The sequence below is a fragment of the Bufo gargarizans genome, unplaced genomic scaffold (assembly GCF_014858855.1).
Source record: "Bufo gargarizans isolate SCDJY-AF-19 unplaced genomic scaffold, ASM1485885v1 fragScaff_scaffold_100_pilon, whole genome shotgun sequence".
In the NCBI taxonomy this organism is placed as follows: Eukaryota; Metazoa; Chordata; class Amphibia; order Anura; family Bufonidae; genus Bufo; species Bufo gargarizans.
Genome location: NW_025334054.1, coordinates 28,800 through 55,182, shown reverse-complemented (window position 1 = coordinate 55,182; position 26,383 = coordinate 28,800). Strand labels below are relative to the sequence as shown.

At 55.6% G+C, this 26,383-nt stretch overlaps 1 protein-coding gene across 1 annotated transcript; it reads left to right on the top strand.

Moving 5' to 3' along the window:
- LOC122922274 (MAP/microtubule affinity-regulating kinase 4-like) lies at positions 1 to 25,898 on the top strand. The gene is made up of 13 exons (XM_044272833.1): positions 1 to 317; positions 4,866 to 5,063; positions 5,144 to 5,197; positions 21,046 to 21,094; positions 21,174 to 21,239; positions 21,316 to 21,386; positions 22,986 to 23,042; positions 23,120 to 23,356; positions 23,543 to 23,662; positions 23,746 to 23,845; positions 24,056 to 24,165; positions 24,249 to 24,399; positions 25,600 to 25,898. Exons 1-13 carry the CDS (start codon positions 276 to 278, stop codon positions 25,896 to 25,898), a joined length of 1,554 nt encoding a protein of 517 aa, XP_044128768.1. The 5' UTR covers positions 1 to 275.
- Positions 25,899 to 26,383: the final 485 nt, after the last annotated feature.

Here is a 26,383-nt window from a genome sequence, read left to right as displayed (position 1 = left end):
CTCACCCCGCCCAGAGAGACAGCTGCCAGGGCACCATGGAGAGACATCTAGAGACAGCCAGGGACTGAGTGTTCAGGAAGGAGAGCTCAGGCCTCAGAGACATCCCTGACAGAGACATGAAAAGACTGCAGGGCCTGAGCGGATGATGGGGAGAGCGCCCTGCTGGTGAGAGAAGACCACCCCCATCCTCCCCTCATCCTGCTCATCCTCACCCCATCCTGCTCTCAGCCCCCCCTGGAGTGCAGAGGAATGCTGTGAGACCCTGCGGCCTGACCATGTCTCGTGCGTCCACCGGCAGCGAGAGGATCAATGACTCGGTGAGTGCTCCGGGGGGGTCACATTCTGGGTGTCGGGGAGGTCTCTCGTCTCGTGAGTGTCACATTCTGGGTGTCGGGGAAGGTCTCTCGTCCCAGGGTGTCACATTCTGGGTGTCGGGGAGGTCTCTCACCCCGGAGTGTCACATTCTGGGTGTCGCTGAGGTCTCTCGTCCCGGGGTGTCACATTCTGGGTGTCGGGGAGGTCTCTCGTCCCGGGGTGTCACATTCTGGGTGTCGGGGAGGTCTCTCGTCTCGTGGGTGTCACATTCTGGGTGTCGGGGAAGGTCTCTCGTCCCGGGGTGTCACATTCTGGGTGTCGGGGAGGTCTCTCGTCCCGGGGTGTCACATTCTGGGTGTCGGGGAGGTCTCTCGTCTCGTGGGTGTCACATTCTGGGTGTCGGGGAAGGTCTCTCGTCCCGGGGTGTCACATTCTGGGGGTCGAGGAGGTCTCTCGTCTCTGGGTGTCGGGGAGGTCTCTCATTCCGGGGTGTCACATTCTGGGTGTCGGGGAGGTCTCTCGTTCCAGAGTGTCACATTCTGGGTGTCGCTGAGGTCTCTCGTCTCGGGGTGTCACATTCTGGGTGTCGGGGAGGTCTCTCGTACCGGAGTGTCACATTCTGGGTGTTGCTGAGGTCTCTTGTCTCGGGGGGTCACATTCTGAGTGTCGGGAGGTCTCTCGTCTCGGGGTGTCACATTCTGGGTGTCTGGGAGGTCTCTCGTCCCGGGGTGTCACATTCTGGGTGTTGCTGAGGTCTCTCGTCCCGGGGTGTCGCATTCTGGGGGTCGGGGAGGTCTCTCGTCTTGGGGGTGTCGCATTCTGGGTGTCGGGGAGGTCTCTCGTCTTGGGGGTGTCACATTCTGGGTGTCGGGGAGGTCTCTCGTCTCGGGGGTGTCACATTCTGGGTGTCGGGGAGGTCTCTCGTCCCAGGGTGTCACATTCTGGGTGTTGCTGAGGTCTCTCGTCTCAGGGTGTCACATTCTGGGTGTCGGGGAGGTCTCTCGTCCCGGGGTGTCACATTCTGGGTGTCGGGGAGGTCTCTCGTCTCGTGGGTGTCACATTCTGGGTGTCGGGGAGGTCTCTCGTCCCGGGGTGTCACATTCTGCGTGTCGGGGAGGTCTCTCGTCCCGGGGTGTCACATTCTGGGTTTCGGGGAGGTCTCTCGTCTCGGGGTGTCACATTCTGGGTGTCGGGGAGGTCTCTCTTCCCGGGGTGTCACATTCTGGGTGTCGGGGAGGTCTCTCGTCTCGGGGTGTCACATTCTGGGTATCGGGGAGGTCTCTCGTCCCGGGGTGTCACATTCTGGGGGTCGAGGAGGTCTCTCGTCTCTGGGTGTCGGGGAGGTCTCTCGTCCCGGGGTGTCACATTCTGGGGGTCGAGGAGGTCTCTCGTCTCTGGGTGTCGGGGAGGTCTCTCATTCCGGGGTGTCACATTCTGGGTGTTGGGGAGGTCTCTCGTTCCGGGGTGTCACATTCTGGGTGTCGGGGAGGTCTCTCGTCTCGGGGTGTCACATTCTGGGTGTCGGGGAGGTCTCTCGTTCCGGGGTGTCACTGTTGCTGAGGTCTCTCGTCCCGGGGTGTCACATTCTGGGTGTCGGGGAGGTCTCTCGTCCCGGGGTGTCACATTCTGGGTGTCGGGGAGGTCTCTCGTCTCGGGTGTCACATTCTGGGTGTCGGGGAGGTCTCTCGTTCCAGGGTGTCACATTCTGTGTGTTGGAGAGGTCTCTCGTTCCGGGGTGTCACATTCTGGGTGTCGGGAGGTCTCTCGTCTCGGGGTGTCACATTGTGGGTGTCGGGGAGGTCTCTCGTTCCGGGGTGTCACTGTTGCTGAGGTCTCTCGTCCCAGGGTGTCACATTGTGCGTGTCAGTGAGGTCTCTCGTCCCGGGGTGTCACATTCTGGGTGTCGGGGAGGTCTCTCGTCCCGGGGTGTCACATTCTGGGTGTCGGGGAGGTCTCTCGTCCCGGGGTGTCACATTCTGGGTGTCGGGGAGGTCTCTCGTCTCATGGGTGTCGGGGAGGTCTCTCGTCCCGGGGTGTCACATTCTGGGTGTTGGGGAGGTCTCTCGTTCCGGGGTGTCACTGTTGCTGAGGTCTCTCGTCCCGGGGTGTCACATTCTGGGTGTTGGGGAGGTCTCTCGTCCCGGGGTGTCACATTCTGGGTGTTGGGGAGGTCTCTCATCCCGGGGTGTCACATTCTGGGTGTTGCTGAGGGCTCTCGTCTCGGGGTGTCACATTCTGGTTGTCGGGGAGGTCTCTCGTCTCGGGGTGTCACATTCTGGGTGTCGGGGAGGTCTCTTGTCCCGGGGTGTCACATTCTGGGTGTCGGGGAGGTCTCTTGTTCCGGGGTGTCACTGTTGCTGAGGTCTCTCGTCTCGGGGTGTCACATTCTTGGTGTTGCTGAGGTCTCTCGTCTTGGGGTGTCACATTCTTGGTGTTGGGGAGGTCTCTCGTCTCGGGGTGTCACATTCTGGGTGTCGGGGTGGTCTCTCGTCTCGGGGTGTCACATTCTGGGTGTTGGGGAGGTCTCTTGTCTCGTGGGTGTTACATTCTGGGTGTCGGGGAGGTCTCTCGTCTCGGGGTGTCACATTCTGGGTGTCGGGGAGGTCTCTTGTCCCGGGGTGTCACATTCTGGGTGTCGGGGAGGTCTCTTGTTCCGGGGTGTCACATTCTGGGTGTCGGGGAGGTCTCTTGTTCCGGGGTGTCACTGTTGCTGAGGTCTCTCGTCTCGGGGTGTCACATTCTTGGTGTTGCTGAGGGCTCTCGTCTCGGGGTGTCACATTCTGGTTGTCGGGGAGGTCTCTCGTCTCGGGGTGTCACATTCTGGGTGTCGGGGAGGTCTCTTGTCCCGGGGTGTCACATTCTGGGTGTCGGGGAGGTCTCTTGTTCCGGGGTGTCACTGTTGCTGAGGTCTCTCGTCTCGGGGTGTCACATTCTTGGTGTTGCTGAGGTCTCTCGTCTCGGGGTGTCACATTCTTGGTGTTGGGGAGGTCTCTCGTCCCGGCGTGTCACATTCTGGGTGTCGGGGAGGTCTCTCATTCCGGGGTGTCACATTCTGGGTGTTGGGGAGGTCTCTCGTCCTGGGGGGTCACATTGTGGGTGTCAGTGATTGCTCTGGCCCCGGGGGGGTCACATTGTGGGTGTCAGTGATTGCTCTGGCCCTGGGGGGTCACATTGTGGGTGTCAGTGATTGCTCTGGCCCCGGGGTGTCACTTTGTGGGTGTCAGTGATTGCTCTGGCCCCGGGGGGTCACATTGTGGGTGTCAGTGATTGCTCTGGCCCCGGGGGGTCACATTGTGGGTGCCAGTGATTGCTCTGGCCCCGGGGGGTCACATTGTGGGTGTCAGTGATTGCTCTGGCCCCGGGGGGGTCACATTGTGGGTGTCAGTGATTGCTCTGGCCCCGGGGGGGTCACATTGTGGGTGTCAGTGATTGCTCTGGCCCCGGGGGGTCACATTGTGGGTGTCAGTGATTGCTCTGGCCCCGGGGGGTCACATTGTGGGTGTCAGTGATTGCTCTGGCCCCGGGAGGTCACATTGTGGGTGTCAGTGATTGCTCTGGCCCCGGGGGGGTCACATTGTGGGTGTCAGTGATTGCTCTGGCCCCGGGGGGGTCACATTGTGGGTGTCAGTGATTGCTCTGGCCCCGGGGGGTCACATTGTGGGTGTCAGTGATTGCTCTGGCCCCGGGAGGTCACATTGTGGGTGTCAGTGATTGCTCTGGCCCCGGGGGGTCACATTGTGGGTGTCAGTGATTGCTCTGGCCCCGGGGGGTCACATTGTGGGTGTCAGTGATTGCTCTGGCCCCGGGGGGTCACATTGTGGGTGTCAGTGATTGCTCGCCCCAGGGTGTCACTTTGTGGGTGTCAGTGATTGCTCTGGCCCCGGGGTGTCACATTGTGGGTGTCAGTGATTGCTCTGGCCCCAGGGTGTCACTTTGTGGGTGTCAGTGATTGCTCTGGCCCCGGGGGGTCACATTGTGGGTGTCGGTGATTGCTCTGGCCCCGGGGTGTCACATTGTGGGTGTCGGTGATTGCTCTGGCCCCGGGGTGTCACATTGTGGGTGTCGGTGATTGCTCTGGCCCCGGGGGGGTCACATTGTGGGTGTCAGTGATTGCTCTGGCCCCGGGGGGTCACATTGTGGGTGCCAGTGATTGCTCTGGCCCCGGGGGGTCACATTGTGGGTGTCAGTGATTGCTCTGGCCCCGGGGGGTCACATTGTGGGTGTCAGTGATTGCTCTGGCCCCGGGGGGTCACATTGTGGGTGCCAGTGATTGCTCTGGCCCCGGGGGGTCACATTGTGGGTGTCAGTGATTGCTCGCCCCAGGGTGTCACTTTGTGGGTGTGATCACAGATGTTGCTGGTTCCCAGTTGGCGTTTTGTGGTCCTGGATGTTTTTACCGATGCAGGGAATAGCGGCACCTGTTCCTTTAATTAGAGCGGGGGGCTTATTCCACACGGGGTGGATGGAGGCCGGCGATGCCTGCTCAGGGGCCCTCATGCTGGGCACAACGCTGTGGCCCCCACGCACCTAACGCCTTATATCTCTTTCAGACTGGCTCTGCCCGCTCCGAAAAAGGCTCAACCACCTCCTCCTCCTCTGTCTCTTGGCCGTCCCGCCCCCCAGGAGCCCGGTCCCGGAGCTCCGCCCCCGATGAGCCACATGTGGGCAATTACAGGCTCCTGAGGACCATTGGGAAGGGAAACTTTGCTAAAGTGAAGCTGGGAAGACATGTCCTAACCGGGAGAGAGGTGAGAGTCCTGGCGTGTGCGGCAGTCTACACGTGTGCTTAGCGTGTCACTCATCATGCGTCCTCTTTTCTCACTTTCAGGTCGCTATAAAGATAATTGATAAAACTCAGCTGAACCCCAGCAGCCTCCAAAAGGTGAGACATGTGCGCTGGTGGCCCCGGGGGGGAGGGGGGGGGGTAATATAACGCCCAGAGGGGTGAGCCAAGGTGGAGGGTCCTGCTGCTGCCCCTCGTCGGGACACTGACCAGACGGGCAAGATACTGTTCACACTGCAGCCTGAGGGAGGCAAACATATACCGCGCTGATGTCTAGAACATAGATACTATAGCTACCATACAGGAGACGACTGCCCTATAGAAGCCTGTAGAGACTGTACAGGAGACGACTGCCCTATAGAAGCCTGTAGAGACCGTACAGGAGACGACTGCCCTATAGCTACCGTACAGGAGACGGCTGCCCTATAGAAGCCTGTAGAGACCGTACAGGAGACGGCTGCCCTATAGAAGCCTGTAGAGACTGTACAGGAGACGGCTGCCCTATAGAAGCCGGTAGAGATCGTACAGGAGACCTATAGAAGCCTGTAGAGACCGTGCAGGAGACGACTGCCCTATAGAAGCCTGTAGAGACCGTACAGGAGACGACTGCCCCGGGGGGGGGGGGGGGGGGGGGTAATATAACGCCCAGAGGGGTGAGCCAAGGTGGTGGGTCCTGCTGCTGCCCCTCGTCGGGACACTGACCAGACGGGCAAGATACTGTTCACACTGCAGCCTGAGGGAGGCAAACATATACCGCGCTGATGTCTAGAACATAGATACTATAGCTACCATACAGGAGACGACTGCCCTATAGAAGCCTGTAGAGACCGTACAGGAGACCTATAGAAGCCTGTAGAGACCGTACAGGAGACGACTGCCCTATAGAAGCCTGTAGAGACCATACAGGAGACGACTGCCCTATAGAAGCCTGTAGAGACCATACAGGAGACGACTGCCCTATAGAAGCCTGTAGAGACCGTACAGGAGACGACTGCCCTATAGCTACCGTACAGGAGACGGCTGCCCTATAGAAGCCTGTAGAGACCGTACAGGAGACGGCTGCCCTATAGAAGCCTGTAGAGACCATACAGGAGACGGCTGCCCCGGGGGGGGGGGGGGGTAATATAACGCCCAGAGGGGTGAGCCAAGGTGGAGGGTCCTGCTGCTGCCCCTCGTCGGGACACTGACCAGACGGGCAAGATACTGTTCACACTGCAGCCTGAGGGAGGCAAACATATACCGCGCTGATGTCTAGAACATAGATACTATAGCTACCATACAGGAGACGACTGCCCTATAGAAGCCTGTAGAGACCGTACAGGAGACCTATAGAAGCCTGTAGAGACTGTACAGGAGACGACTGCCCTATAGAAGCCTGTAGAGACTGTACAGGAGACGACTGCCCTATAGAAGCCTGTAGAGACTGTACAGGAGACGACTGCCCTATAGAAGCCTGTAGAGACTGTACAGGAGACGACTGCCCTATAGAAGCCTGTAGAGACCATACAGGAGACGACTGCCCTATAGAAGCCTGTAGAGACCGTACAGGAGACGACTGCCCTATAGCTACCGTACAGGAGACGGCTGCCCTATAGAAGCCTGTAGAGACCGTACAGGAGACCTATAGAAGCCTGTAGAGACTGTACAGGAGACGACTGCCCTATAGAAGCCTGTAGAGACTGTACAGGAGACGACTGCCCTATAGAAGCCTGTAGAGACTGTACAGGAGACGACTGCCCTATAGAAGCCTGTAGAGACTGTACAGGAGACGACTGCCCTATAGAAGCCTGTAGAGACTGTACAGGAGACGACTGCCCTATAGAAGCCTGTAGAGACCGTACAGGAGACGGCTGCCCTATAGAAGCCTGTAGAGACCATACAGGAGACGACTGCCCTATAGAAGCCTGTAGAGACCGTACAGGAGACGACTGCCCTATAGCTACCGTACAGGAGACGGCTGCCCCGGGGGGGGGGGGGGGGGGGGGGGTAATATAACGCCCAGAGGGGTGAGCCAAGGTGGAGGGTCCTGCTGCTGCCCCTCGTCGGGACACTGACCAGACGGGCAAGATACTGTTCACACTGCAGCCTGAGGGAGGCAAACATATACCGCGCTGATGTCTAGAACATAGATACTATAGCTACCATACAGGAGACGACTGCCCTATAGAAGCCTGTAGAGACTGTACAGGAGACGACTGCCCTATAGAAGCCTGTAGAGACCGTACAGGAGACGACTGCCCTATAGCTACCGTACAGGAGACGGCTGCCCTATAGAAGCCTGTAGAGACCGTACAGGAGACGACTGCCCTATAGAAGCCTGTAGAGACCGTACAGGAGACGGCTGCCCTATAGAAGCCTGTAGAGACTGTACAGGAGACGGCTGCCCTATAGAAGCCGGTAGAGATCGTACAGGAGACCTATAGAAGCCTGTAGAGACCGTGCAGGAGACGACTGCCCTATAGAAGCCTGTAGAGACCGTACAGGAGACGACTGCCCCGGGGGGGGGGGGGGGGGGGTAATATAACGCCCAGAGGGGTGAGCCAAGGTGGAGGGTCCTGCTGCTGCCCCTCGTCGGGACACTGACCAGACGGGCAAGATACTGTTCACACTGCAGCCTGAGGGAGGCAAACATATACCGCGCTGATGTCTAGAACATAGATACTATAGCTACCATACAGGAGACGACTGCCCTATAGAAGCCTGTAGAGACCGTACAGGAGACCTATAGAAGCCTGTAGAGACCGTACAGGAGACGACTGCCCTATAGAAGCCTGTAGAGACCATACAGGAGACGACTGCCCTATAGAAGCCTGTAGAGACCATACAGGAGACGACTGCCCTATAGAAGCCTGTAGAGACCGTACAGGAGACGGCTGCCCTATAGAAGCCTGTAGAGACCGTACAGGAGACGGCTGCCCTATAGAAGCCTGTAGAGACCATACAGGAGACGGCTGCCCCGGGGGGGGGGGGGGGGGGGGGGTAATATAACGCCCAGAGGGGTGAGCCAAGGTGGAGGGTCCTGCTGCTGCCCCTCGTCGGGACACTGACCAGACGGGCAAGATACTGTTCACACTGCAGCCTGAGGGAGGCAAACATATACCGCGCTGATGTCTAGAACATAGATACTATAGCTACCATACAGGAGACGACTGCCCTATAGAAGCCTGTAGAGACCGTACAGGAGACCTATAGAAGCCTGTAGAGACTGTACAGGAGACGACTGCCCTATAGAAGCCTGTAGAGACTGTACAGGAGACGACTGCCCTATAGAAGCCTGTAGAGACCATACAGGAGACGACTGCCCTATAGAAGCCTGTAGAGACCGTACAGGAGACGACTGCCCTATAGCTACCGTACAGGAGACGGCTGCCCTATAGAAGCCTGTAGAGACCGTACAGGAGACGGCTGCCCTATAGAAGCCTGTAGAGACCATACAGGAGACGACTGCCCTATAGAAGCCTGTAGAGACCGTACAGGAGACGACTGCCCTATAGCTACCGTACAGGAGACGGCTGCCCTATAGAAGCCTGTAGAGGACCGTACAGGAGACGACTGCCCTATAGAAGCCTGTAGAGACCATACAGGAGACGACTGCCCTATAGAAGCCTGTAGAGACCGTACAGGAGACGACTGCCCTATAGCTACCGTACAGGAGACGGCTGCCCTATAGAAGCCTGTAGAGACTGTACAGGAGACGACTGCCCTATAGCTACCGTACAGGAGACGGCTGCCCTATAGAAGCCTGTAGAGACCGTACAGGAGACGGCTGCCCTATAGAAGCCTGTAGAGACCGTACAGGAGACGGCTGCCCTATAGAAGCCTGTAGAGACCGTACAGGAGACGGCTGCCCTATAGAAGCCTGTAGAGACCGTACAGGAGACGGCTGCCCTATAGAAGCCTGTAGAGACCGTACAGGAGACGGCTGCCCTATAGAAGCCTGTAGAGACCGTACAGGAGACGGCTGCCCTATAGAAGCCTGTAGAGACTGTACAGGAGACGGCTGCCCTATAGAAGCCTGTAGAGACCGTACAGGAGACCTATAGAAGCCTGTAGAGACCGTGCAGGAGACGACTGCCCTATAGAAGCCTGTAGAGACCGTACAGGAGACGACTGCCCTATAGAAGCCTGTAGAGACCGTACAGGAGACGACTGCCCTATAGAAGCCTGTAGAGACCGTACAGGAGACGACTGCCCTATAGAAGCCTGTAGAGACCGTACAGGAGACGGCTGCCCTATAGAAGCCTGTAGAGACCGTACAGGAGACGGCTGCCCTATAGAAGCCTGTAGAGACCGTACAGGAGACCTATAGAAGCCTGTAGAGACCGTACAGGAGACCTATAGAAGCCTGTAGAGACTGTACAGGAGACGACTGCCCTATAGAAGCCTGTAGAGACCGTACAGGAGACCTATAGAAGCCTGTAGAGACCGTACAGGAGACCTATAGAAGCCTGTAGAGACTGTACAGGTCCATTTCTCCCAGACCGTCCTGCAGTCATCGTTAATGATGTTTCTCTAGCGCATCAACTAGATGTGGCTCTCGGGCCCCTGCATGTGGCCCCCCAGCTGTTGCTAATGTTCTCTAGGACAGACGTGGCGCTCCATCGTGTCGCCTGTGTGTGCGGTGGAGGCTGAGGTTTGGCACCAGGTGTGACCGCCTCCTGGGTATGTGGACGGCGCCCGGGTGCACCAGCCAATCAGAACCTATAGAATTCCTGGAACCTGATATACGGGTAAAAGGCGCAGCAGCGGGTTCCCACTGGTTGTCCACACGATGGAGACCCCAGAGGCCTCCGTCTGGAGCCCCCCAATGTTATCTCAATGAGGATAAACAACCAAGAAGCCAGAGAGCCGAGAAAACCGCCATGAGACGCACGTCCCGGAGATAATCGGTAAAGCCCGTTTATTGGACAGGACGGACATGCACTGTAAAGACAGTATGGAGTGAACCATGTGGCGGTATAGGCGAGACCGACACGGAGCCCACCGAGGTCCACAGACACGTGCCGTCCGAGAGAATTTAAAGTCCAATTAAATGGCAAAAAAAAGAAAAAGTCATAAATAATAATGTAGCATCAAGAAGGCTACCCGCAGAGGATAGCGAGCGGTAGTCTGACCCCGGACATGTATCTGGGCCTACGTCAGAGGCATCCTCAGGGGTAACGGCCTGTGAGTGCCCAGACGTTAGCTGAGAGGGCGAGGGTGTGCGCCCGGCGTCCCAGGCCGAGGGCCCGAAGTGACTTGGGCCATAAAAAAGGAGATTATAGAACATAATAAAGATTACAAAATATCAAATACATACAAGACGAGTTCATCATAACACGGGCGGCAGGTGGATGATGGAGGTGCTGGTTGTGAGGCTGGTGGCAGGTGGATGATGGAGGTGCTGGTTGTGAGGCTGGTGGCAGGTGGATGATGGAGGTGCTGGTTGTGAGGCTGGTGGCAGGTGGATGATGGAGGTGCTGGTTGTGAGGCTGGTGGCAGGTGGATGATGGAGGTGCTGGTTGTGAGGCTGGTGGCAGGTGGATGATGGAGGTGCTGGTTGTGAGGCTGGTGGCAGGTGGATGATGGAGGTAGTGGTTGTGTAGCTGGTGGCAATTGGATGATAGAGGTAGTGGTTGTGAGGCTGGTGGCAGGTGGATGATGGAGGTACTGGTTGTGTAGCTGGTGGCAGGTAAATGATGGAGGTATTGGTTGTGTAGCTGGTGGCAGGTGGATGATGGAGGTATTGGTTGTGTAGCTGGTGGCAGGTGGATGATGGAGGTACTGGTTGTGTAGCTGGTGGCAGGTAAATGATGGAGGTATTGGTTGTGTAGCTGGTGGCAGGTGGATGATGGAGGTACTGGTTGTGTAGCTGGTGGCAGGTGGATGATGGAGGTACTGGTTGTGTAGCTGGTGGCAGGTGGATGATGGATGTACTGGTTGTGTATCTGGTGACAGGTGGATGATGGAGGTAGTGGTTGTGTAGCTGGTGGCAGGTGGATGATAGATGTACTGGTTGTGAGGCTGGTGGCAGGTGGATGATGGAGGTACTGGTTGTGTAGCTGGTGGCAGGTAAATGATGGAGGTATTGGTTGTGTAGCTGGTGGCAGGTGGATGATGGAGGTACTGGTTGTGTAGCTGGTGGCAGGTGGATGATGGAGGTACTGGTTGTGTAGCTGGTGGCAGGTGGATGATGGATGTACTGGTTGTGTATCTGGTGACAGGTGGATGATGGAGGTAGTGGTTGTGTAGCTGGTGGCAGGTGGATGATAGATGTACTGGTTGTGTATCTGGTGACAGGTGGATGATGGAGGTAGTGGTTGTGTAGCTGGTGGCAGGTGGATGTACTGGTTGTGTATCTGGTGACAGGTGGATGATGGAGGTAGTGGTTGTGTAGCTGGTGGCAGGTGAATGATGGAGATGCTGGTGGCAGGTGGATGATGGAGGTTGTGTAGCTCACAAGTCAGTGAGCAGCTCTGCCGGGGGCCGCCTTTCATCCTGTCCGCAGGGGGGTCCGGGCAGTTACCAATGTGCTGGATCCTGTGTTTGTACTGTGTCCTGTTTGGTGTTTTGGTTCCAGTACATAGTCATGGTTTCCAGTTTGTTGTGGTGTGGACTGCTCGTCTGCCTTCCAGCAGCAGGTAAGTGACCAAGTATCCCGATGTTCTTGTGTCAGTGGTTATTCTTGACACTGGACTCTTACCTGCTGATCCAGTTTGCTTGTCACTGTCATCTCTCTATGTGAGCGTGGTGTAAGGTGCTACGGGTCAGGTGGACCCGCTCTAGGACAGTAAGTTTGTTGTCGCTGGTAACTAGGCCTTAGGGAGGTGCTTGTTCACTCATCTGGGAAGGAACAGGTCGTTCCTAGTCCTGACATTACTTCCAGGTATCTTTAGGGTTAGTAGGGCCCAAGGTTCCTGTGTATGAGCCCTCCTACCTTCTGGGTTTGCTCATAGTGTTAGGAGTCAGGGATAGGATTAGGGTGGCATTAGGAGGTGACCTGCTCCCTGTCTCCAGTGTCCAGACCTAGTTTCTGTTCCCGCTCTCTATCGTTTTTCGGTAGGCGTTTCCCCCCTACTCCCCACCGTGACAGGTGGTTGATGGATGTGCTGGTAGTGATGCTGGTGACAGGTGGATGATGGAGGTGCTGGTAGTGATGCGGGTGACAGGTGGATGATGGAGGTGCAGGATGTGAGGCTGGTGCTAGTTAGATGATGGAGGTTCTGGTTGTGAGGATGGTGACAGGTGGATGATGGAGGTGCTGGTTGTAAGGCTGGTGACAGGTGAATGATGGAGGTTCTGGTAGTAATGCTGGTGACAGGTGGATGATGGAGGTGCTGGTAGTGATGCGGGTGACAGGTGGATGTTGGAGGTGCAGGATGTGAGGCTGGTGCTAGTTAGATGATGGAGGTTCTGGTTGTGAGGATGGTGACAGGTGGATGATGGAGGTGCTGGTTGTAAGGCTGGTGACAGGTGAATGATGGAGGTTCTGGTAGTAATGCTGGTGACAGGTGGATGATGGAGGTGCTGGTAGTGATGCGGGTGACAGGTGGATGATGGAGGTGCAGGATGTGAGGCTGGTGCTAGTTAGATGATGGAGGTTCTGGTTGTGAGGATGGTGACAGGTGGATGATGGAGGTGCTGGTTGAGAAGCTGGTGGGTGATGGATGATGGAGGTGTTGTCTCTTAGCAGGTGGCAATTGGATGATGGAGGTGCTGGTTGTGATTATGGGGACAGGTGAATGATGGAAGTGCTGGTAATGAGGCTGGTGGCAGGTGAATGATGGAGGTGATGGTTGTGATTCTGGTGGCAGTTAGATGATGGAGGTTCTGGATGTGAGGATGGTGACAGATGGATGATGGAGGTGCAAGTTGTGTAGCTGGTGGGTGATGGATGATGGAGGTGCAAGTTGTGTAGCAGGTGGCAATTGGATGATGGAGGTGCTGGTGGCAGGTAAATGATGGAGGTGCTGGTAGTGATGGTGACAGGTGGATGATGGAGGTGCTGGTTGTGTAGCTAGTGGGTGATGGATGATGGAGGTGTTGACTTTGTAGCAGGTGGCAATTGGATGATGGAGGTGCTGGTTGTGAGGCTGGTGGCAAGTGAATGATGGAGGTGCTGGTAGTGTTGATGGTGACAGGTGGATGTTGGAGGTCCTGGTTGTAATGCTGGTGGCAGGTGGATGATGGAGGTGCTGTTTGTGTAGCTGTTGGCAGGAGGATGATGGAGGTGCTGGTTGTGAGGCTGTTGACAGGTGGATGATGGAGGTGCTGGTTGTGAGGCTGTTGACAGGTGGATGATGGAGGTGCCGGTTGTGAGGCTGTTGACAGGTGGATGATGGAGGTGCTGGTTGTGTAGCTGGTGGGTGATGGATGATGGAGGTGCAAGTTGTATAGCAGGTGGCAATTGGATGATGGAGGTGCTGGCTGTGAGGCTGGTGGCAGGTAAATGATGGAGGTGCTGGTAGTGTTGATGGTGACAGGTGGATAATGGAGGTGCTGTAGTGATGCTGATGGCAGGTGGATGATGGAGGTGGTGGTTGTGTAGCTGGTAGCAGGTGGATTATGGAGTTACTGGTGGAAGTTAGATGATGGAAGTGCTGGTTGTGTTGCTAGTTGCTGGTGGATGATGGAGGTGCTGGGTGTGATGTTGGTTACAGGTAGATGATGGAGGTTCTGTTTTTGTAGCAGGTGGATGATGGAGATACTGGTTTTGATGCAGGTGGATGATGGAGGTGCTGTTTTTTTTTCAGCTGGTGGCAGGTGGATAATGGAGGTCCTGATAGTGTGGCAGGTCGATGATAGAGGTGCTGGTTGTGATTCTGTTGGCAGGTGAATGAAGGAGGTGCTGGTTGTGATGCTGGTGGCAGGAGGATGATGGAGGTGCTGGTTGTGAGCCTGGTGACAGGTAGATGATGGAGGTGCTGGTGACAGGTGGATGATGGAGGTCCTGGTTGTAATGCTGGTGGCAGGTGGATGATGGAGGTGCTGGTTGTGTAGCTGTTGGCAGGAGGATGATGGAGGTGCTGGTGGCAGGAGGATGATGGAGGTCCTGGTTGTGATTCTGGTGGCAGGAGGATGATGGAGGTGCTGGTTGTGAGGCTGTTGACAGGTGGATGATGGAGGTGCTGGTTGTGAGGCTGTTGACAGGTGGATGATGGAGGTGCTGGTTGTGAGGCTGTTGGCAGGAGGATGCTGGAGGTGCTGGTTGTGAGGCTGTTGACAGGTGGATGATGGAGGTCCTGGTTGTGAGGCTGGTGGCAGGAGGATGATGGAGGTGCTGGTTGTGAGCCTGGTGACAGGTAGATGATGGAGGTGCTGGTGACAGGTGGATGATGGAGGTCCTGGTTGTAATGCTGGTGGCAGGTGGATGATGGAGGTGCTGGTTGTGTAGCTGTTGGCAGGAGGATGATGGAGGTGCTGGTGGCAGGAGGATGATGGAGGTCCTGGTTGTGATTCTGGTGGCAGGGGGATGATGGAGGTGCTGGTTGTGAGGCTGGTGGCAGGAGGATGATGGAGGTGCTGGTTGTGAGGCTGTTGACAGGTGGATGATGGAGGTGCTGGTTGTGAGGCTGTTGACAGGTGGATGATGGAGGTGCTGGTTGTGAGGCTGTTGACAGGTGGATGATGGAGGTGCTGGTTGTGTAGCTGTTGGCAGGAGGATGATGGAGGTGCTGGTGGCAGGAGGATGATGGAGGTCCTGGTTGTGATTCTGGTGGCAGGGGGATGATGGAGGTGCTGGTTGTGAGGCTGTTGACAGGTGGATGATGGAGGTGCTGGTTGTGAGGCTGTTGACAGGTGGATGATGGAGGTGCTGGTTGTGAGGCTGTTGACAGGTGGATGATGGAGGTGCTGGTTGTGAGGCTGTTGACAGGAGGATGATGGAGGTGCTGGTTGTGAGGCTGGTGGCAGGAGGATGATGGAGGTGCTGGTTGTGAGGCTGTTGACAGGTGGATGATGGAGGTGCTGGTTGTGAGGCTGTTGACAGGTGGATGATGGAGGTGCTGGTTGTGAGGCTGTTGACAGGTGGATGATGGAGGTGCTGGTTGTGAGGCTGTTGACAGGTGGATGATGGAGGTGCTGGTTGTGTAGCTGAAGTTTCCTGCTCCAGAATTTCATGGCCTGTGTCTCTCGTGTGCTTGTTCCGGACCTCATCTGCTTTATTGACCATCACTGGTAAATATCTGGGATGTGTTCCAGATCTGTAGGACATTAAGGTCACGGTCTTCTGCTGTGTGATCAGATTGTGGGACCTCGTGATGTGTCTGAGCGGGACTCGTGTCTCGTGTACAGCAGTGGGGTGACCCTCAGCCCCCCGAAATTCCCTGCCTAGGAGCAGGACGGCCTCAGAGCGCTGACACAGGGCCTTGTGGAAGTATTCATCCCCGTAGAGGTTTTCAGTTTTATTGCATTCAATGGATTTTGGGGTCTGCAGCAGGTCACACCGTCGACCGCTGAAGGTTCAAGTATTATTATGGTGACAAAAACTGTAATTTAGACAAAATATCAGAACTTCAATGTGCATAAGTATTCATGCCCTGTAAGTAATTACTTTCTGAACCCCTTTTGCTGCAGTTCCAGTGCCGTCTAATGGGGTACGTCTATAGCTCAGGACATCTAAACCCCGGGATCTGCGCCCGTTCTGGTAGATGTTGTGTCCAGCAGTCTCTCAGGTGATGTCTCTATAGCTCAGGACATCTAGACCCCGGGATCTGCGCCCGTTCTGGTGGATGTTGTGTCCAGCAGTCTCTCGGGGTATGTCTCTATAGCTCGGGACATCTAGACCCCGGGATCTGCGCCCGTTCTGGTAGATGTTGTGTCCAGCAGTCTCTCAGGTGATGTCTCTATAGCTCAGGACATCTAGACCCCGGGATCTGCGCCCGTTCTGGTAGATGTTGTGTCCAGCAGTCTCTCAGGGTATGTCTCTATAGCTCGGGACATCTAGACCCCGGGATCTGCGCCCGTTCTGGTGGATGTTGTGTCCAGCAGTCTCTCGGGGTATGTCTCTATAGCTCAGGACATCTAGACCTCGGGATCTGTGCCCGTTCTGGTAGATGTTGTGTCCAGCAGTCTCTCGGGGATGTCTCTATAGCTCAGGACATCTAGACCCGGGATCTGTGCACGTTCTGGTAGATGTTGTGTCCAGCAGTCTCTCGGGGATGTCTCTATAGCTCAGGACATCTAGACCCGGGATCTGTGCCCGTTCTGGTAGATGTTGTGTCCAGCAGTCTCTCGGGGTATGTCTCTATAGCTCGGGACATCTAGACCCCGGGATCTGCGCCCGTTCTGGTGGATGTTGTGTCCAGCAGTCTCTCGGGGTATGTCTCTATAGCTCAGGACATCTAGACCCCGGGATCTGCGCCCGTTCTGGTGGATGTTGTGTCCAGCAGTCTCTCGGGGATGTCTCTATAGCTCAGGACATCTAGACCCGGGATCTGTGCACGTTCTGGTAGATGTTGTGTCCAGCAGTCTCTCGGGGATGTCTCTATAGCTCAGGACATCTAGACCCAGGATCTGTGCCCGTTCTGGTAGATGTTGTGTCCAGCAGTCTCTCGGGGTATGTCTCTATAGCTCAGGACATCTAGACCCCAGGATCTGTGCCCGTTCTGGTAGATGTTGTGTCCAGCAGTCTCTCGGGGTATGTCTCTATAGCTCAGGACATCTAGACCTCGGGATCTGTGCCCGTTCTGGTGGATGTTGTGTCCAGCAGTCTCTCTGGGTACAGCTATAGCTCTGGACATCTAGACCCCGGGATCTGCGCCCGTTCTGGTAGATGTTGTGTCCAGCAGTCTCTCTGGGTATGTCTCTATAGCTCAGGACATCTAGACCTCGGGATCTGTGCCCGTTCTGGTGGATGTTGTGTCCAGCAGTCTCTATAGCTCGGGACATCTAGACCTCGGGATCTGTGCCCGTTCTGGTGGATGTTGTGTCCAGCAGTCTCTCGGGGATGTCTCTATAGCTCGGGACATCTAGACCTCGGGATCTGTGCCCGTTCTGGTAGATGTTGTGTCCAGCAGTCTCTCGGGGTATGTCTCTATAGCTCGGGACATCTAGACCTCGGGATCTGCGCCCGTTCTGGTAGATGTTGTGTCCAGCAGTCTCTCGGGGATGTCTCTATAGCTCAGGACATCTAGACCCCAGGATCTGTGCCCGTTCTGGTGGATGTTGTGTCCAGCAGTCTCTCGGGGTATGTCTCTATAGCTCGGAACATCTAGACCCCGGGATCTGTGCCCGTTCTGGTAGATGTTGTGTCCAGCAGTCTCTCAGGGTATGTCTCTATAGCTCGGGACATCTAGACCTCGGGATCTGTGCCCGTTCTGGTAGATGTTGTTGTGTCCAGCAGTCTCTCTGGGTACAGCTATAGCTCAGGACATCTAGACCTCGGGATCTGCGCCCGTTCTGGTAGATGTTGTTTCCAGCAGTCTCTCTGGGTACAGCTATAGCTCTGGACATCTAGACCCCGGGATCTGCGCCCGTTCTGGTAGATGTTGTGTCCAGCAGTCTCTCTGGGTACAGCTATAGCTCAGGACATCTAGACCTCGGGATCTGCGCCCGTTCTGGTAGATGTTGTGTCCAGCAGTCTCTCTGGGTACAGCTATAGCTCAAGACATCTAGACCTCGGGATCTGCGCCCGTTCTGGTAGATGTTGTGTCCAGCAGTCTCTCTGGGTACAGCTATAGCTCAAGACATCTAGAACCCGGGACCTGCGCCCGTTCTGGTAGATGTTGTGTCCAGCAGTCTCTCGGGGATGTCTCTATAGCTCAGGACATCTAGACCCGGGATCTGTGCCCGTTCTGGTAGATGTTGTGTCCAGCAGTCTCTCGGGGTATGTCTCTATAGCTCTGGACATCTAGACCCCGGGATCTGCGCCCGTTCTGGTGGATGTTGTGTCCAGCAGTCTCTCGGGGATGTCTCTATAGCTCAGGACATCTAGACCCGGGATCTGTGCACGTTCTGGTAGATGTTGTGTCCAGCAGTCTCTCGGGGATGTCTCTATAGCTCAGGACATCTAGACCCAGGATCTGTGCCCGTTCTGGTAGATGTTGTGTCCAGCAGTCTCTCGGGGTATGTCTCTATAGCTCAGGACATCTAGACCCCAGGATCTGTGCCCGTTCTGGTAGATGTTGTGTCCAGCAGTCTCTCGGGGTATGTCTCTATAGCTCAGGACATCTAGACCTCGGGATCTGTGCCCGTTCTGGTGGATGTTGTGTCCAGCAGTCTCTCTGGGTACAGCTATAGCTCTGGACATCTAGACCCCGGGATCTGCGCCCGTTCTGGTAGATGTTGTGTCCAGCAGTCTCTCTGGGTATGTCTCTATAGCTCAGGACATCTAGACCTCGGGATCTGTGCCCGTTCTGGTGGATGTTGTGTCCAGCAGTCTCTATAGCTCGGGACATCTAGACCTCGGGATCTGTGCCCGTTCTGGTGGATGTTGTGTCCAGCAGTCTCTCGGGGATGTCTCTATAGCTCGGGACATCTAGACCTCGGGATCTGTGCCCGTTCTGGTAGATGTTGTGTCCAGCAGTCTCTCGGGGTATGTCTCTATAGCTCGGGACATCTAGACCACGGGATCTGCGCCCGTTCTGGTAGATGTTGTGTCCAGCAGTCTCTCGGGGATGTCTCTATAGCTCAGGACATCTAGACCCCAGGATCTGTGCCCGTTCTGGGGGATGTTGTGTCCAGCAGTCTCTCGGGGTATGTCTCTATAGCTCGGAACATCTAGACCCCGGGATCTGTGCCCGTTCTGGTAGATGTTGTGTCCAGCAGTCTCTCAGGGTATGTCTCTATAGCTCGGGACATCTAGACCTCGGGATCTGTGCCCGTTCTGGTAGATGTTGTTGTGTCCAGCAGTCTCTCTGGGTACAGCTATAGCTCAGGACATCTAGACCTCGGGATCTGCGCCCGTTCTGGTAGATGTTGTTTCCAGCAGTCTCTCTGGGTACAGCTATAGCTCTGGACATCTAGACCCCGGGATCTGCGCCCGTTCTGGTAGATGTTGTGTCCAGCAGTCTCTCTGGGTACAGCTATAGCTCAGGACATCTAGACCTCGGGATCTGCGCCCGTTCTGGTAGATGTTGTGTCCAGCAGTCTCTCTGGGTACAGCTATAGCTCAAGACATCTAGACCTCGGGATCTGCGCCCGTTCTGGTAGATGTTGTGTCCAGCAGTCTCTCTGGGTACAGCTATAGCTCAAGACATCTAGAACCCGGGACCTGCGCCCGTTCTGGTAGATGTTGTGTCCAGCAGTCTCTCGGGGATGTCTCTATAGCTCAGGACATCTAGACCCGGGATCTGTGCCCGTTCTGGTAGATGTTGTGTCCAGCAGTCTCTCGGGGATGTCTCTATAGCTCAGGACATCTAGACCCCGGGATCTGCGCCCGTTCTGGTAGATGTTGTGTCCAGCAGTCTCTCAGGGTATGTCTCTATAGCTCTGGACATCTAGACCCCGGGATCTGCGCCCGTTCTGGTAGATGTTGTGTCCAGCAGTCTCTCTGGGTACAGCTATAGCTCTGGACATCTAGACCCCGGGATCTGCGCCCGTTCTGGTAGATGTTGTGTCCAGCAGTCTCTCGGGGATGTCTCTATAGCTCAGGACATCTAGACCCCGGGACCTGCGCCCGTTCTGGTAGATGTTGTGTCCAGCAGTCTCTCAGGGATGTCTCTCTATGGCTCAGGACATCTAGACCCCAGGATCTGTGCCCGTTCTGGTGGATGTTGTGTCCAGCAGTCTCTCGGGGATGTCTATATATCTTAGGACATCTAGACCCCGGGATCTGTGCCCGTTCTGGTGGATGTTGTGCCCAGCAGTCTCTCGGGGATGTCTATATATCTTAGGACATCTAGACCCCGGGATCTTTGCCTGTTTTGGTAGATGTTGTGTCCAGCAGTCTCTATAGCTCAGGACATCTAGACCCCAGGATCTGTGCCCGTTCTGGTGGATGTCGTTTCCAACAGTCTCTTGGAGTATGTCTCTATAGCTCAGGACATCTAGACCCTGGGATCTGCGCCCGTTCTGGTAGATGTTGTATCCAGCAGTCTCTCAGGGTATGTCTCTATAGCTCAGGACATCTAGACCCCGGGATCTGCGCCTGTTCTGGTAGATGTTGTGTCCAGAAGTCTCTCAGGGTATGTCTCTTTAGCTCAGGACATCTAGACCCGGGATCTGTGCCCGTTCTGGTAGATGTTGTGTCCAGCAGTCTCTCGGGGATGTCTCTATAGGTCAGGACATCTAGACCTTGGGATCTGTGCCTGTTCTGGTGGATGTTGTGTCCAGCAGTCTCTCGGGGATGTCTCTATAGGTCAGGACATCTAGACCTTGGGATCTGTGCCCGTTCTGGTAGATGTTGTGTCCAGCAGTCTCTCGGGGATGTCTCTATAGGTCAGGACATCTAGACCTTGGGATCTGTGCCCGTTCTGGTGGATGTTGTGTCCAGCAGTCTTCATGCCATAGATTCTCCATTGGATTGAGGTCTGGACTGTGACTCGGCCGCTCCCATAAATTAGACCCTTCAGTCCAGTTTCTGCCGTATCTATAGAATCATTGTCCTCCTGGAAGGTGAACCTCCTCCACAGTCTCACATCTACATCACACATATGTATATGTGTGTGTGTGTATGTATATATATACATATACATATACATACCGTATTTTTCGCCCACCGGTATTTACTGCGTTCCAACTTCCCTTCACTCCTGACCCCACATGATGCCCCCTTCACCATGTTTCACTCTGGAGTCCGGCCTCTTCTAGGAGACCATGGACGTGGAGTCCGGCCTCTCCTAGGAGACCATGGACGTGGAGTCCGGCCTCTCCTAGGAGACCATGGACGTGGAGTCCGGCCTCTTCTAGGAGACCATGGACGTGGAGTCCGGCCTCTTCTAGGAGACCATGGACGTGGAGTCCGGCCTCTTCTAGGAGACCATGGACGTGGAGTCCAGCCATCATAAATGTGAATTGTGTCTTTTCAGCTTTTCCGTGAAGTTCGGATCATGAAGGGCCTGAACCACCCGAATATTGGTGAGTCAGCGCGAGGATGAGATGCGGCCTCCAGCCTCCATGTATTTCTTCCACTCACTGTCTTCACTCTTTCTCACAGTAAAGCTCTTTGAAGTGATTGAGACAGAGAAGACCCTCTACCTGATCATGGAGTACGCCAGTGGAGGTACAGCCCCTCATTGAATGTCACCCCAACCCCCTCCAGACACCCCCAGTATATAACCATCCTCTTGCACTCTCAGGTGAAGTGTTTGATTACCTGGTGTCTCACGGGCGGATGAAGGAGAAAGAAGCCCGTGCCAAATTCCGTCAGGTAAGCCCGTGCCTCCCGCTCCATCGTGCCTCATGTCTCCTCACCACTGTTTATATGGCTTAGTGCTAACTCTTCCAGTCCCGCCCTCCTCGCCCAGTCAGACCCAGTCCTATCCTCCTTCCCTCCCAGTCAGACCCAGTCCTATCCTCCTTCCCTCCCAGTCAGACCCAGTCCTATCCTCCTTCCCTCCCAGTCAGACCCAGTCCTATCCTCCTTCCCTCCCAGTCAGACCCAGTCCTATCCTCCTTCCCTCCCAGTCAGACCCAGTCCTATCCTCCTTCCCTCCCAGTCAGACCCAGTCCTATCCTCCTTCCCTCCCAGTCAGACCCAGTCCTATCCTCCTTCCCTCCCAGTCAGACCCAGTCCTATCCTCCTTCCCTCCCAGTCAGACCCAGTCCTATCCTCCTTCCCTCCCAGTCAGACCCAGTCCTATCCTCCTTCCCTCCCAGTCAGACCCAGTCCTATCCTCCTTCCCTCCCAGTCAGACCCAGTCCTATCCTCCTTCCCTCCCAGTCAGACCCAGTCCTATCCTCCTTCCCTCCCAGTCAGACCCAGTCCTATCCTCCTTCCCTCCCAGTCAGACCCAGTCCTATCCTCCTTCCCTCCCAGTCAGACCCAGTCCTATCCTCCTTCTCTCCCAGTCAGACCCAGTCCTATCCTCCTTCCCTCCCAGTCAGACCCAGTCCTATCCTCCTTCCCTCCCAGTCAGACCCAGTCCTAGCCTCCTTCCCTCCCAGTCCTAGCCTCCTTCCCTCCCAGTCAGACCCAGTCCTAGCCTCCTTCCCTCCCAGTCAGACCCAGTCCTAGCCTCCTTCCCTCCCAGTCAGACCCAGACCTAGCCTCCTTCCCTCCCAGTCAGACCCAGTCCTAGCCTCCTTCCCTCCCAGTCAGACCCAGTCCTAGCCTCCTTCCCTCCCAGTCAGACCCAGTCCTAGCCTCCTTCCCTCCCAGTCAGACCCAGTCCTAGCCTCCTTCCCTCCCAGTCAGACCCAGTCCTAGCCTCCTTCCCTCCCAGTCAGACCCAGTCCTAGCCTCCTTCCCTCCCAGTCAGACCCAGTCCTAGCCTCCTTCCCTCCCAGTCAGACCCAGTCCTAGCCTCCTTCCCTCCCAGTCAGACCCAGTCCTAGCCTCCTTCCCTCCCAGTCAGACCCAGTCCTAGCCTCCTTCCCTCCCAGTCAGACCCAGTCCTAGCCTCCTTCCCTCCCAGTCAGACCCAGTCCTAGCCTCCTTCCCTCCCAGTCAGACCCAGTCCTAGCCTCCTTCCCTCCCAGTCAGACCCAGTCCTAGCCTCCTTCCCTCCCAGTCAGACCCAGTCCTAGCCTCCTTCCCTCCCAGTCAGACCCAGTCCTAGCCTCCTTCCCTCCCAGTCAGACCCAGTCCTAGCCTCCTTCCCTCCCAGTCAGACCCAGTCCTAGCCTCCTTCCCTCCCAGTCAGACCCAGTCCTAGCCTCCTTCCCTCCCAGTCAGACCCAGTCCTAGCCTCCTTCCCTCCCAGTCAGACCCAGTCCTAGCCTCCTTCCCTCCCAGTCAGACCCAGTTGTATGGGGAGGAGGCTTCTGTGACCGCTCTGATCGGTGACCATGTCTCTTCTCCTTACAGATTGTATCCGCCGTTCACTACTGTCACCAGAAGAACATTGTCCACCGGGATCTTAAGGTGAGAAGGCTCCATGGCGCACAGCCTGCTCTCTGTTGTGTGATGTCCCTCTGGTCCCATCTTGCTTCTTCTTTCAGGCTGAGAACCTCCTGCTCGACTCTGAGGCTAATATTAAGATTGCTGACTTTGGGTTCAGTAATGAATTTACTCCTGGTGGAAAGCTGGACACATTCTGTGGGAGTCCCCCGTATGCGGCTCCTGAATTGTTCCAAGGAAAGAGGTACAATGGTCCTGAAGTGGATGTGTGGAGCCTGGGGGTCATACTGTACACTCTGGTCAGTGGCTCCTTGCCATTTGATGGACAGAACCTCAAGGTAAGGCTGTGATGAGGTCCTGCCTGGAACTCTGTAGTGTGGAGGAGCTCAGTGTCTCCTGGGTGGTAGACATTGGTCTCCTGGGGCATGGCTCGGTGGTCTCTTGGGTGGTGCATGGTTGTCCCTTGGGGGTACATGATGGTCTTGCTGGACCAGAAAATGATGATTTATTTTCTTCTTCATCAGGAGCTGAGGGAACGTGTTCTTCGTGGTAAATACAGAGTCCCCTTCTACATGAGCACAGACTGTGAGAGTGTCCTGCGCAGGTTTCTGGTGCTGAACCCCACCAAACGCTGCACTCTAGAGGTGACCCCACAATCGCCGCCTCTCACCCCAGACGCCTGTGTCCAGCTGCCCGTCTCCTCAATTTCTTTGTTTTTTTTCCTCAGCAAATAATGAATGACAAATGGATGAATATCGGGTTTGACAGTGACGATCTGAAGCCATACAAGGAGCCGGAGGAAGACCACGCTGACCCTAAGCGCATCGGTGAGATACCACCAAACTACTCCTCCCATGATCTTGTCTCAGATGTCTGCTTAGTGATGACATCATTGTTTCAGACACATGGGGACCCCCTGAGTGAACCCCAAGTCTTTGTCTGGGTGGGCTGATTTGTTGGTTCCCCGACATCCACTGAACTTCTAGAACTTTCCATGGGGGTGTGTGGAAGCCTTCAGTGTCTCTTGTCTTCCTCAGAGGTCATGCTGGAGATGGGATATTCCAGGGAGGAGATTAAAGACGCTTTAAACTCTAATAAGTACAATGAGGTTATGGCCACCTACCTGCTGCTGGGGCGGAAACCTGAGGTGAGGCCAGACACAGGCTGCGCTGCTGCCTCCTGCCTCTCCCACATGAGACGGCGCTGACATGTCCCCTCTGTCTCCTGCAGAATGAAGCAGGGGAGTCTCGATCAGACAGCACGCTCTCCCTCTCTCGCAGTCGAGTCACCTCTGATGTCACCAATGGCGCCAGCAAGTCATCGTCCGCCCACAGCAAGAACCAGCGGGGGTACCAGAGGCAGAGGAGGCACAGCGACTTCTGTGAGTCCTGGGCACCCCAGAGGAAGGCGCTCAGCACTGGGGGTACTGGGTAGTGACACTCTGGGTACAGGAGACTGACACTCGGGGTACAGGAGACTGACACTCGGGGTACAGGAGACTGACACTCGGGGTTACAGGAGACTGACACTCGGGGTTACAGGAGACTGACACTCGGGGTTACAGGAGACTGACACTCGGGGTTACAGGAGACTGACACTCGGGGTTACAGGAGACTGACACTCGGGGTTACAGGAGACTGACACTCGGGGTTACAGGAGACTGACACTCGGGGTTACAGGAGACTGACACTCGGGGTTACAGGAGACTGACACTCGGGGTTACAGGAGACTGACACTCGGGGTTACAGGAGACTGACACTCGGGGTTACAGGAGACTGACACTCGGGGTTACAGGAGACTGACACTCGGGGTTACAGGAGACTGACACTCGGGGTTACAGGAGACTGACACTCGGGGGTACAGGAGACTGACACTCGGGGGTACAGGATAATGACGCTGACACTGGGGGTACAGGATAATGACGCTGACACTGGGGGTACAGGATAATGACGCTGACACTGGGGGTACAGGATAATGACGCTGACACTGGGGGTACGGGATAATGACGCTGACACTGGGGGTACGGGATAATGACGCTGACACTGGGGGTACGGGATAATGACGCTGACACTGGGGGTACGGGATAATGACGCTGACACTGGGGGTACGGGATAATGACGCTGACACTGGGGGTACGGAATAATGACGCTGACACTCGGGGTACGGGATAATGACGCTGACACTCGGGGTACGGGATAATGACGCTGACACTCGGGGTACGGGATAATGACGCTGACACTCGGGGTACGGGATAATGACGCTGACACTCGGGGTACGGGATAATGACGCTGACACTCGGGGTACGGGATAATGACGCTGACACTCGGGGTACGGGATAATGACGCTGACACTCGGGGTACGGGATAATGACGCTGACACTCGGGGTACGGGATAATGACACTGACACTCGGGGTACGGGATAATGACACTGACACTCGGGGTACGGGATAATGACGCTGACACTCGGGGTACAGATATATATTTATATATACAGGTATAGATCTAGTCTGTGGTGACCAATCAGATAACAAGTGTCAGTGGGAGGAGCCTACTTTCTGATGATGTCATTTCTCCTCCACAGGTGGCCCTGCGCCCACTCCCTCCCAAGCCAAGCGCAGCCCTCCTGGGGCAGCTGATGATGGAACAGTTGGGGAGCGTCTTGCCCCCAGGAGGGGCAGTGGATCTGTAAGTGGGGGTAGCCGGCCTCCCCCGCCCACCAGCCCCATGGTTAGCCATGCCCACAACCCCAACAAGGCAGAGATTCCTGAACCGCGCAAAGAGGTTGCACCCACAACGGTAAGCACATGGTGCTCCATTATTGTTGGGGGGGGGGGCTATATTTTTTGCCGGATGTCTCTGCGCCCCTCGTTACAGCTGTGAATGGATGTGTGTGAGAGACGCAAACAGTGTGAACGCACACCTGTCACACACACCCTGCACTTTGTAATTCACTTGGCTTGAAAAAGGTTCCGAGAGGGACTGAAACGTCGCTGCGACCGGAGTCCACATCTACAGGAGCGCTCGGGATCACTGGCGCCCAAACTGCATCTTACAGGAGGGTGCTGCCAGATCGGAAATGTGCACAGTATATACTGTCCTCTGTAGTGTGTGTATACTGTATATACTGTCCTCTGTAGTGTGTGTATACTGTATATACTGTCCTCTGTAGTGTGTGTGTATACAGTATATACTGTCCTCTGTAGTGTGTGTATACAGTATATACTGTCCTCTGTAGTGTGTGTGTATACAGTATATACTGTCCTCTATAGTATACATACAGTATACTGTCCTCTGTAGTATACATACAGTATACTGTCCCCTGTAGTATATATACAGTATACTGTCCTCTGTAGTATATACACAGT

Bases quoted from the DNA above. Each gene is read 5' to 3' on its own strand.
- LOC122922274 (XM_044272833.1), top strand. From the start codon at position 276: ATGTCTCGTGCGTCCACCGGCAGCGAGAGGATCAATGACTCG. The intron at 23,663-23,745 runs GTGACCCCACAA...TTTTTTCCTCAG, and splicing joins CCAAACGCTGCACTCTAGAG to CAAATAATGAATGACAAATG. The intron at 24,400-25,599 runs GTGAGTCCTGGG...TCTCCTCCACAG, and splicing joins GAGGAGGCACAGCGACTTCT to GTGGCCCTGCGCCCACTCCC.